The sequence below is a fragment of the Lates calcarifer genome, linkage group LG18 (assembly GCF_001640805.2).
Source record: "Lates calcarifer isolate ASB-BC8 linkage group LG18, TLL_Latcal_v3, whole genome shotgun sequence".
Taxonomy (NCBI): Eukaryota; Metazoa; Chordata; class Actinopteri; family Centropomidae; genus Lates; species Lates calcarifer.
Window position 1 is genome coordinate 16,781,076 of NC_066850.1, and position 12,891 is coordinate 16,793,966.

Sequence of the window (12,891 nt, forward strand, 5' to 3'; positions counted from 1 at the left end):
AATGTTATGTAATGTTGCTGCTGTGATGGAGGACAGCGCAAAATAAACTCCCCCTTTTCCTGTGTGTTTTTCAGGAACATCTTGGTGGACAAACCTAATGATCAGTCTTCCAGGTGGTCTTCTGAGAGCAACTACCCTCCACAGGTAGGTCCATTGCTGCTCAGTTGTATGCTGCTTTTCACAATGCATTGTGGGATACTATGAATCCACTATACAGCATTACAATATGGAGAAGTCATTATGTAGTCCACTATGTAGTGAGTGGTGAGCCTCTGTTTCTTCAAATGACTTCACTGTGCCAGATGGACTACAAGGACTATTACACATTTGAGGACATGTGTGGGATAGCTTAAGGATTGTGTGTTGGTATGATATTACATGTGCATCTTCGGGACATCCGGTCCATCCATGTAGATATTTTGAGCATCTGTAGGTGGGCTGAATTTCCACACAGTTGTGTGATTGTTTACAGTGAGCAAACACAGTGAGATCCCATGCTAAAGGCAAAGTACGTGTGGTTTTCCATTATGTAAGTAAGGGCATTTAGGTGATGGCATTTTTAAATTTATGATTCAGATTATTCACTTGTGTCAGAGTTTATTTCATGGATATATCCAGTGTTAGTTGTTTACAATTTAGCCTTTCAACACGAGAAGAAAAAGATTTAATAGCTAATTAGTTATTGATGCTTTAATCTTCTGAGGATTGAGTAAAGAAATTGTTAAAAATACACATCTCACCTACTAGAAGCTTCCTCTGTCTACTATGAGAGCCCACCCAGTAGTGTACAGATCTGCCCTCTCACTATATCTCTTAAGCTCATTGACTGACTGCTGTGAAGTTGCAGCAGGCAGCCTGAATTTGAGGTTATACATGAAAGTGTGTGCTGTGTGGTGAGAGGATATGAAGCATTTCAAGACATGGTAAACCACTCACCAGTCTCACTATGAAAATATAAAATATATGATAAATATATTTTTAAGCGCGCACACAGTCTGGCAGCAATGTCTCCGCTGCTAATGACAGGGAAGCTAGTCCTGGTCCTCTCTTGCAAGCGTGTAAGTATTGTGCATGTGTGCATTGTAATTGTAATTATAAAAATCTATATTCATGGATTTGGAGCTCAGCCAATCAAGAAAGTTTTTCATACATTTGGATTGTGTTGCAAGCATACAACAGGCGCTCCGTTGTTTCTCTATGCACGGGTTCTGCCATAATGAAACTATGATGGTTTGTCAGTTTTATCGTTGCCGCTGCAAGGAAGTGTGGAACCACACTGATGAATTGCAGACCTATAATCCCGTCTACAAAGTTAAATAATTTTGTGCCATAATTCATTTGTAGTGACATACTTAAAGGAACTAGATATTGTTCCTGAGCTGAAGCGATTTCGAGTGACGTTCCCTTGGAATCAGTGTCCAAAATAGAAAAATGCTGAAGTGGGGCATTTAGGAAATAACTAGCTCTATTTGATCCTGCCAGAAAACATGTTCACACAAAGTAAATACAGTTATGATCTATACAAACAGCTCATAAATCTCATTGTTGACAGGGGAACTCCTGCATCATATCCATACACTAATATGATCTGTGCTAAACAACAGCATAGTGGTGTTTTACTTGCTGTGTCACTGCCTGACACATGAAATTAAGATGACGATAATGGTTTATTCCCCTTCCATCAACCAGTTAAAACAAAGTGTAGGCCAAATAACAGCCCATGATCTGCAAATGGTGTCCTTGAACATATGAATCATTGTTAGGAGCTTAATGGGAGGATCCGGCTGTTTTATCACATACTGACTCATGAAAAACTGGGGCAAAAGAACAAGATCAATGCTTGACAGGAGAGTCAGAAGTCAGCAGAGCTGCTTTTATTTTTTATTGATCAAATCCCTGTGGAAAGACTCATGAATGATGTTGGCATTACCAAAGTTTAATCCCAGATTAATATAGACCATGGAGTGATAGAATTCTCATATCTTTTATGAGTGGATGAGAAAACGTTGGTCCCTGTTGTTAAATGTTTGCTTTCCAGTGGTTCATTTAATCAGTGTTCTGGCCTGTGGACTCCACTGATTTTGACCTAAAGGCCACCAGGGATTTGTCATTAGATGTCCTGGAATGTTAGAACACCAGTGACATGTGGATGCAACTTATAGATTGTATGTAGTGCCACTTACCCTACTCAGTATATTAACCCTGCTGTGGTCATTTAGATAATGAGCAAATCTTTTCACAGTGGCTTGTATGCCATAAGCACAGGGAATTCTCTGCAGTCCTCCACACACACTAATAGTATAATTGCTATCTGATTTGTTTTCAGTCTGTTTCATATCTCTTCTTTCCTTTTCGTCTTTCTTTTTCTCCAGTTCTTAATCTTGAAAATGGAGAGGCCGGCAATTGTTCAGAGCATCACCTTTGGGAAATATGAGAAGACTCATGTCTGCAACCTGAAGAAGTTTAAAGTGTTTGGTGGGATGAGTGAAGAGAACATGACAGAGCTCTTGTCCAGGTAAGATGTCACTGCATATGAAAAATTCTTTTACATTTTTTTTTTTGTGATTATTGCAGTCAGAAATGACTGAATTTGCAGCTATTTTAATCTGAAATTGCGATGCATCTAACTGCATGTAATGATCTTTAAACGTCAGTATATGTAAACGAAAGTAGTCCCCACCTGCTGTAGTAGGTTCTTCAAACTTTTGTGGGGGTGATCAAATCAATTGAACCTGCTACAACTCTAGCTTCATCTAGTTACAACCATATTTGTCTAGTTTATATCCTCCTATTAATGAGTTATTAATTTTGTAATTAGGACTGCATTAAAATCTCTAATATCTCCAAAACCCTGTCTTGGTTTGAGTCCTATTTCATTGGGTGTTCTTTCATGGCAAGGACAAAGGTTCCTTATCCCACAGGTGTTCCCCAAGGCTCGGGCCCCTTGTCCTCTAAACCACCTCCTTGTGTCCAATTATCTGCTCATATGTCTTAAAATGCAGATGATTGTCATTCCCTCCAGATCACCCCACAGTCTTGGCATGGATTTTGGATCTTGCTTCATCTCTCACCCCAAGCAACCTGGGGGCCATATTTGATGACCAGCTATGCTGACCATGTTACATCTGTCTCCCGTTTGTGCCATTTTGCACTCATACAGCAGAAGAAAAATCATCAGGCTTTACCTGACTCAGTACGCCGCTCTACTCTTTCATGCCACTAATGCTTGCAGACAGAGGTCTGCACCCTATCACTTAAACCCCGTTACTTAAACAAAATCATATAGGCTTATGCTCCTTTTTGTTCGCTTCATTCTTCCAGGGAATGTCTGCTATCCCTGTACACAAGGCAGTCACGGTCTGTCAGACTTGTTTGCGGTTCCCAGTTCCTAAATGCTATTAGAGCTGGTGCGTCCCTCTCTTCAAGAATCTCTTGAGGACTCCTCTCTTCAGAAAGCACCTCCTCTCCCAACACCCTAATTTGCTTAGCTAGCAACTCTTGTGCATTTTCAGTGCACTGTTCCTTATCTCCTTTCAGTTTGTGTTATTGATTTAGTACTTAGTACATACTTCCTGGTGTCCCTCTGAACTGAAGCTTTAGTGTTGTCCCTTACTTGTTAGTCACTTCAGATAAAAGCGTCTGTCAAATGAGTGTATGTAACACATTGTCACACATGTCAAACGTTGGCTGGTTCTAGCCTCTCAAATGTGTGGAGGCTGTTTGAAGATGTCACCTTGGATTCTAAGAAATGCATTTTTCACTATTTTCTGACACATAACGAGCAAATGAGACCAAACGTTATTGTACTGATTTAAGTCTAAATAAGTAATTGATGAAGAAAAAGTCATTAGTTTCAGTCCTAAACCTGATAATTTGAAACTTGGCATTTATATTTTGCACCCACTGTGTGAATGTGAAGTAGATGCTGTTGGGTTTATTGATTTTATTTCTCTCAGTATCCAGAGATACTGGATCAGTCTATCTGTTCAGAACCTGTAGTCAGAGTAGGAAAGTTATCTCAGCAATTGGTGAATCACGCCATGCAGTAAATTATCCAGTATCACTACATTACCAGACGCCTGTCTGTTAAAGAAGAGGACAGGACAGATCATAGCTGCCAGCTGCCTATCTGAGAAAAAAAATTGGTTAATTGCCAGAGTTGGACCACTATCCAAAATGTACCTGTGTATGGATGCTGTTGGCATCTCAACCCAGCAGTATAATTTGTTAAACAGCTGCATCATCTTCATTTTCTCTTTCTTTCTTCCAGTGGCCTTAAGAATGACTACAACAAGGAAACGTTCACCTTAAAGCACAAGATTGACGAGCAGATGTTTCCCTGCAGATTTGTCAAAATAGGTAAGTTTTGTGTCAGTGTGTGAGCTTTCTGTCATACAATGAAGATCTCTGTCTGTTTACACTGTTCTTCTCTTTCTCCATCTTCTCTTCCTCTGCGTCTCAGTGCCTCTGATGTCTTGGGGTCCTAGTTTTAACTTCAGCATCTGGTACATTGAGCTGCATGGTATTGAAGATCCTGATGTGGTGCAGCCGTGCCTTAACTGGTATAGCAAGGTAAGAACCCAAGATGTGGGTTGTCATCCCTTGTTCCCACTTTGAGTCTATTTTAAATTCAGCTGATCAGGATGAACTTAATCTGACTCTTTAGTGTAATTTCTTGATACCAGAATTTACTGCATCATCACAAATATCAGTTTGACCTCAGTTCATGTTTTGCTTCACTTTCTAAGCCATTAGATGACTTAAGGCAAGATGAATCATCTGTAAACATCTGTCTTCTTATGCCTCTAAAACTTAGCATTTTTTCTGTATTGCATTTGAACTGCAGCTCCATACCAAAAAACAGCTTTATGGCTTTATAGGATAGAGGAAATCACTTGCATGTATAGACAAAAGAAGACGTTACTTGAAGAGCATGTGGTGACAGATTGAGTGAAAGGCTAAAACAACAGAGATAAAGTGAATGGCAAATGGCTGTGTAAGGTCGTAGCAAAACACAACCAAAGGCTCAGAAACTCAAGCACTTTACAGTGTTATCCCTTGGACTTGATGTCACATTTGAAGGCATGTCAACATGTTGTCGGCCAATCAGGACTCGTTCGTCTCCCTTTCTTTGTCTCAGTCACAACAACAACAACAATAACAAAAAAAAGAGGCTTTCTTATTAGACTCTAAAACATTTAATTTAGAGTTCCTGGCAGGCTCTAGTTTGGGTCTTTGGATCTTTAGGAGTCCCGGTCTCTGCATAGTTCTTTTCATGTCACTTTCTTTGCTAAAAGTAACGGTCTTGTGTGGCATGAACTCTTTTTATGCTGGACTTTCTGATTCTGTCCATTAGAGTTGATCCTCTAGAACTGGCAACTTGACCATTGACCTGATCATAGATTTCTTTGACATGGTAACGGATGGTCTGGTTTGGGAGGACAGGCTTTATACCTGCTTCCTGTCACTGAGTGATGGGAATGAAGGACCAGATGGGGGTTTAGGCCATCATTTTTTTGTGACCTTACTTTACACCTAATGCGGTCACTGGTGCAGGTTTGTTTACTTCTCCACCTTTCATAGTATTGGCCATCATTCCTCAGTATTAATCATCAGTGATAATAATTAAAGCATTGTTCTCACCAAGTTAATGTTTAGATCTGTGAATTCTGTAACAAGTCTTGCACTGCAAGTTGTAATATTGTTTGATTATGACTTCATTAGCATATAGCATATTAGAATATACTTGATAAAGACTAAGTAAACACAACAAAAATGTTAATCATATAGTTGGTGGCAACATTCGGCACGTTTCAGTACTGTTTGGGGATAAATATGCAGCCTTGATTTGGACTGTCCAAGCATGTGTGGCTGACAGTAGAAGGTTATGTTTGTGGACTAATTAGAGCCTGTATCTCCTGTTTCCTCTCCATCGTGCCCTTGCAGTATAGAGAACAGGAAGCCATCCGCCTTTGTCTCAAGCACTTCCGGCAGCATAACTACACAGAGGCCTTTGAGTCGCTGCAGAAGAAGACTCGGATAGCACTAGAGCACCCCATGCTCACCCACCTGCACGACCGGCTGGTGCTGCAAGGAGACTTCGATGCTTGTGAGGAGCTCATAGACAAAGCTGTAAGAGGTACGGTACTTGGCCAGATGAAATGTCATTAAAACAACTGAGGTTACTCTTTTTTTTCGCTAGGTTTCTGCTTTCATTCATGGTGATTTTTGACTCTTCTTTCCTTGCTAGATGGTTTGTTTAACCAGTATATCAGCCAGCAGGAGTACAAGCCCAGGTGGAGTCAGATCATCCCGAAATGCAACAAAGGTACCACTGCCCAAGAAATCAACCGAGATGACATGAACGGTGAGACCATCTATTCAAGTGGCAAATCTTCCTGATCTGTCAGGCCAGCATTTCAGCTCCATTGCCTTGTAGCTAAACAAGTGCTGCCTTCCCTTTTTTTTTCCTTTGCCTCCCTCCCGCCCTGTACTCCTCCCATTGTTCCACCCATCTGACATTATCCTCTCTCTCACTTTTCTCCGCATCATCTTCCATCTCCCGTGCTCATGCACCATCTTTGTCTCTTCCCTTTCCTCTTTGCAGGCGACGGCGACGACAACAGGCCAGGGATGAGAGGAGGACATCAAATGGTCATTGACGTCCAGACTGGTGAGACCCACGCAGCCAGTGTTATGACTTGGCTGCTCAACCAACGCTATGAGTCATATTCTCCCACACAGACTCAGAACCCAAATCTCTATTACTGTTTAATCAAATTAACCGTCCCTCCCTCTCCCCTCCACCTCCAGCCTTTCTCCTCCAAAAAAAAAAAAAAACTGTCTTGAGGACATGCCTCTTCTAACAACACGTAAATCACCTCTTTTGTTTTGACAGACACACAGCTATTGTTTGTTCTGTATCTGCTGTATTTGCCCCAGCCAACTGAAAAACAAAAGTTGGCATTGTGTGTGCCTCTGTTTTTATATTGTGGGGACTTAAACCTGAATGCACACTAACACATGGTGACTCATGTCAGGGGGGGGAGGGATTTAGGTCTATGTGGTAATGTTTGATTCAGGTTACAGTTAGGTTAGGAGTAATATTAGGCATTTAGTTGATAGTTAAATTTAGCGTGAGGGGATAGTGAATGCATTTGTGTGTGTGTGTGTGTGTGTGTGTGTATGTGTGTGTATGTATATATATATATATATATATATATGTATGTGTGTGTGTGTGAGAGAGAGAGAGAGAGAGTTACTGTTCTGTAACTTCTGTCACAGCTGGGCTGGCCTGTGTCTCAGGCCACACACACTGACTTGTGTGTGTTTTCCTGATGTTCTCTGTGGAATCCATGATCCATGCTTTGAAATGGTGCTGCCACGTTTGCAGCACACCTTTGTTAATGTTTAATGTTGTAGCATCCTGTCGCAAGATTGTATGTGTTTTAAAAAATCCTGATATTTCAACCTGACTTTCAGAGGTTTGGGTCAACATCTGTCCATCCTTGGTTTTAGAGAGATTAATCACACTTGCTTTTATTACACTTAACGAGTTGTCAGCATGTTTCCTCTGCTCCTCCACTCTGTGTTTGTGTGGGTTGTTAAGATACACACACACACACACACACACACACACATACACACACACACACGTGGTGAAACAGGAGGATAAGAGAGAAACATGACTGTAAATGCAAAGCAGAATGCAGTAGAGACTCACACTGAACTGAAATGAAACAAGTGCTCATATATTAGGTAAATAACACAAAAAAAAAAATTAATTTAATGCTTTTAATGCTTCTTTTGTTGGGATTTGGGATCTTTAAAAATACCTCAAGTCTGTTTTCATTCAGCGTTTCATATGAGTTAAAGTGAGAGAGATCTGGCCGGGGCGGCTGTGGCCCCAAATTGCGTGTGAATGTGTGTGTGAATGGGTGAATGTGACATGTAGAGTACAGTCCATTTACCATTTATCATTGAATGCATTCATGAGGACAGGTTCAGATGGCAGTGAGGGAGACTGTTACTGTGTCCTGCCTCTCTGTGTCAACATGCCTAGAAAAACTGATTCCATGCCAGTCCAGCCCAGCCAGTCAGGGAACTGTGAATGGTTTATTAAAGCATAACCTTAACCTGATTATTTACACCAACTGCTTAAGCGTGCGACAGGTTCCACTGAGTGAAGAGATGGTAAAGCGCTTGAGCGTAGCTGGCTGCTAGCAGTGCTTTCGAAAACAGAATGCACTTGAAAGGAAGAGGCTTCATGCTGTGTAGTCTGTCCACCTGTTAAGCACATGTTGTTTGTTCCTTGCAGAGACTGTGTATCTGTTTGGGGGCTGGGACGGTACACAGGACCTGGCTGACTTTTGGGCTTACAGTGTTCAGGAGAACCAGTGGGCCTGCATCTCCAAGAGACACTGAGAAAGAGGTGAGAAATGACACCTTTTTCATTGATGAAGAGTTGTTTGAATGTTAACTAAGTTCCAGTGTTTTGAGCATAAAGCTGTTCCCATTTTTTATGGTCATATTTAGATTAGAAAACCAGATGTTATATTAAGTGTGCAACCAGAAAACCAGGATTTTATTTCATAAAGACAGACTTCAGTAACACGTTTAAGTTTAATTTATGATAAGAGGTGAAGTTGTTTCTACTTTATAGCGTGATTTATAATCTTCATCAGTGCCCGAGATGTTTAATGGCTATGCATGTCTGTCTCCTATGGACAAATCAGAGTGGTCCGAGTGCTCGTTCCTGCCACAAGATGTGCATCGACTCTCAGCGGCGCCAAATCTACACACTGGGCCGGTACCTAGACTCCAGCGTGAGGAACAGCAAGTCTCTAAAGAGCGACTTCTACCGCTACGACATCGACGCCAACACCTGGACGCTACTCAGTGAGGACACATCAGCTGACGGAGGCCCGAAGTTGGTGTTTGACCACCAGGTAAATTAAATCTTTGACCTTCTGACAGATTTACACACTGGCTGGGTAAATGGAACTGCCTGAGCACAACTGTGGTTTATTTTGTCTGTCTGCTTGAGCAGCCACCCTTCCAGGTGATCAGTCTTTGCAAAATGGCCCACAAACTACACCCTCAAATATGACTATAAAGTGAATCAACACCTCTCTGAAACCGCTTACTTTCTCACGTTTGCACACCTTACCAGTCACTGAATGAAGCAGGTGTGAATGTTTGATTTTTGTGTGTCTGACTGCACACTGAAATTATCAACAAAACAATTGATCAATTACTCAAATACCCTGAAAAAACACCACAAATTGCAGTACAATTAATGCATGAAGGCCAAGAGGAATAACTTTGATAATATTACAGTGATGTTCAACAGTGCATCGACTGTTCATCCAGTTCTATGTGTCCAAAAACACTCAGTGAAGGCATTACTCTGTTTTTTTAATTTTGGGCAAAAAGCTTAGATACATATTTTGCACTTTTGAGTTTAATGCTTATGGTAAGCTATTAATGCACTCTGTATCAATGGCTTTCAGCCCAGAGATTGTGTGTTGACTAGATAGATCCATTTATATATTATAAAACTCAAGTGTGTATCCACCTGACACCTGTCCTGTGGTTGTGCTGTCATCCGCTATGCCCCTGTTGTGATCACAGTTACAGGGAAGGGGAGACCTCAAGCACAAAAGCACAGTAAATGAAGAGCTTCAGAATAGGAAAGTTCAGATTGAGACATAAATGAAATAAAAGATTCTGTTTTCAAACAAAATACTACCTTTAAAGAAATTTGATTTTTTTTTTTCAACAGACAAAACTGGTTCAGTACAGTGACCACATCAGAATCACTGTTGCTGCCTTAGCAACCGAAATGCATTTTACAGTTGGTCTGATGAATAAAGAGGCAAAAAATTTTAAGTGACATAAATGTTAAACTGTGTAAAGTAAGAACAACTGTAACTCCATATCTGATCCTGACTCTTTAAGAGAGACAAGGTGCTACATTTGACAGTACTTGACTGTACCATTATGAACTACTACTAAATACAGCGATAGATGCAGGAAATTTGTGTTTGTTGTTTTAATTTTTTTTTTTGGTAATTTTTTTGTAAATTTTTTTTTGTTGAAATTTTGAAATCCCTCCATTCACCTCTGATGGACATGTCATTAAATAGATCCTTTCTGTAACAGACATCAAGGAGCAGCACAGGTGAACATCTAGTGAACACTTGGCATTACCTGTCATATTAGACTCAAGTGTCCCCCCATGAGCAAACACTTTGACAAGGAAACAGTGGCAAGGAAAAACTCCATCTAACTCCATCTAAAGAAGGAGAAGAGAAGAAACCTTGAGCAGAACCAGACTCATGGTGGGTAGTCATCTGCCTCGACCGGTCTCAAGTCTGCTGTCACAAAGGTCTATTTACTAACTATGGGTGAAGGAGGGGAAGTCAGCCTAGATGCCGCTGGTGGATGCGGGCACCGCTGACTCCAGAGACCTCTTTGGTCTTTTGAAGCCCAGAAAGCGGCGGACACGTCTCCAGGTTGATTTCTTTTTGGTTGTCTCCTTGGGCACGGACGCATCAGCGGATGTTCCAGGCTCGTGCTTCTCCTCAGCCTTCTCCTGCTCTTTCTCTTCATCTGCTTTGAGCTCCATGGAGAGCTCAGGGTTTGGTGAGAGGTGAGCCTTGATCTGATTCTTCAGCACCTCCAGCTCTGTCCGTAGAATCGCCTCTTGCTTAGCGGCTTTCTCCTTCACAAATCCTATTTCTTCCGCAGTTTTTTGTGAGAGGGCGTCCTGGTCATCAAACATCTTTTGCACCAGGAGCTTCAGATCTTTTCTCAGAGCTTTGTTTGTTTTCTCCCCTACCTGGATTTTATTCTGGGTGAACTTCAGCTCTTCTCTCAGCTCCATGATTGTTTCTTTCAGTACATTGATCTCTACCTCAAACCTTTCCTCTTGGACTGTCTTTTTGTTTTTGCTGTTCTTCCGTGCCTGCATCTCCAGCCAGAGCTCAACAGCATGCACATCGTTGAACTCCAGTTCCTCTTCATCCTCATCTTCAGGGTTCTGTCCCTGGCGCTCAGCCAAAACCTTAGCCTGGAGCTCAGCCATAAGCTTACTTTGGCTTAGCTTCAGTTCCTCGATTAGAGCCAGGTTTGACCGTTTCTCTGCCTGGAGCTCGGTTGTAGACTTCTCCTGGGTCAGTTTCAGCTCTTCTTTGACGGCCCTGTGTGCCTGTTTCTCAGCGTAGAGCGCAGCCTGGCTACGCTTCAGGTCTTCCTTGAGAAACGCAATTTTCCGCTGCTCCAACTGGAGCTCAACCATAAGTTTAGCTCGGCTGAGCTTCATTTCATCTTTGAGAGTCACATTTTTTTGTTTCTCTGCTTGGAGCTCAGCTATAAGGTTAGCCTGCCCGAGCCTCAGTTCTTTGAAGAGAGCCATGGTTTTCTGTTTGTCTTCTTGGTCCAGAATTTTCCAAATTTGTTGACGGAGCTCGTCGTCTTGGTACGTACCTGTCACCTGTGTAGCAGCCATCCCATTGTGGGGCACAGGAGTAGAGCTAGACATTTTTTAGGTGGTACGATCAGGTTTTCTTGTTGTTCCAGTGTCTCTGAATGTAAATCCGTTGCAGTGTTCTGCCTGCGTTTGTAGCAATGTTTTCTTCCTCACACTAGTGGGTCACTTGTTGAAAGGTTCGAAACTAAGTGGCATTCTGAAGAACTTGGGTCCTATATATAGTGGAGATCATGATGTCATTAGATCATCATGATGTCATGATGATCTAATGCCTTTATGGCATTCTAAATGGAATGCCATTGATATTCTTTACATTCAAAATCACAAATCAAAAATCTGTGATTCAGATGTTACTAATGCTAAAAAATGTTAATGCTATAAAACGTTTCATCCTCCTGGATGTGTCCCCCTTTTATTGTATTTATAAGTGGAATCATTTAAATTACAAAAAAACTCTTCCATGTCAAAGTGATTCACACATTTCTATAAAGCGATGTCAATTAATAAAAAAATATAATAATGAAAATAAGTGATTGCGTAAATATTCACCCCCTTCAAGTCAGTATTTAGTAGATGCACCTCTGGCCACAATCACAGCACTGACTCTGTGTGGATAGGTCTCCATCAGGCTTGCGCTTCTGGACACTACACTTTTTCTCCATTCTTCTGGTCCTTATCAAGTCCTGCCCAGGGCTCCAGACTATGACCAATTAGTCGTGACTATTTTTTCAGATAGTGTGGCTAAATTTTACAAGTAGGAGCACCAGTGCGACTTGCAAATATGCCTCCAGCCCTGTAGGTTTGGGTCCAGTGTTTTCTAAACACTTCTTTATTTGTGACGGCCCAAATCATTTGGCGCTGCTTCTCTGACCACTCTGTCTGGGGCAGGGCTGCATCCTCAATATGTGCACCATACAGACACATACACACACACGTACGCACAAAGTGGAAGTGAACCGGGTGAATTTAGGCAACTCGAGTTAACAACGACTAAGCCCGTTACTCTAAGTTCATTCAAAAGTAAAAGCCACTGGCCTTTACCTTTTCTTTATCAAATCACTTTTTCAACAAGCCCTTAGAAAAGCCATATTTTCAACAGTTGTTTCACAGTCTCTTGGCATATTTAACACAACCACAGTGTGTTGGTTAATCTAATGGTGAATTGTTACGAAGCCAAAATGAAAGCTGTCTGTATGTAATCTAACTGGTTAGTTTGCCACTAATCTTAAAATTTGGCAAATTCCTGTAAACTTTACTTGATAATACAAACCAGCCTGTTGACATTTTAGATTTCTGTCCAGTGAGATGTTGAGTTTACGGTGATTTTACTGCTGTGAACGTCACTGCTGCTCTAGAAACATTATTTAGTTGTATTTGAAATATGACATACATTTCTC

General features: G+C 41.3%; 1 protein-coding gene across 1 annotated transcript in view; it reads left to right on the top strand.

The window, feature by feature from the left end:
• mkln1 (muskelin 1, intracellular mediator containing kelch motifs) overlaps positions 1-12,891 on the top strand; it is a 30,520-nt gene that overhangs the window by 1,414 nt on the left and 16,215 nt on the right. Inside the window, 10 exon segments of the mRNA XM_018697075.2 lie at positions 75-144; positions 2,373-2,515; positions 4,271-4,359; positions 4,463-4,572; positions 5,947-6,139; positions 6,251-6,367; positions 6,608-6,673; positions 8,318-8,412; positions 8,414-8,431; positions 8,736-8,948. Of these exon segments, the coding sequence (XP_018552591.1) occupies positions 75-144; positions 2,373-2,515; positions 4,271-4,359; positions 4,463-4,572; positions 5,947-6,139; positions 6,251-6,367; positions 6,608-6,673; positions 8,318-8,412; positions 8,414-8,431; positions 8,736-8,948 (1,114 nt within the window).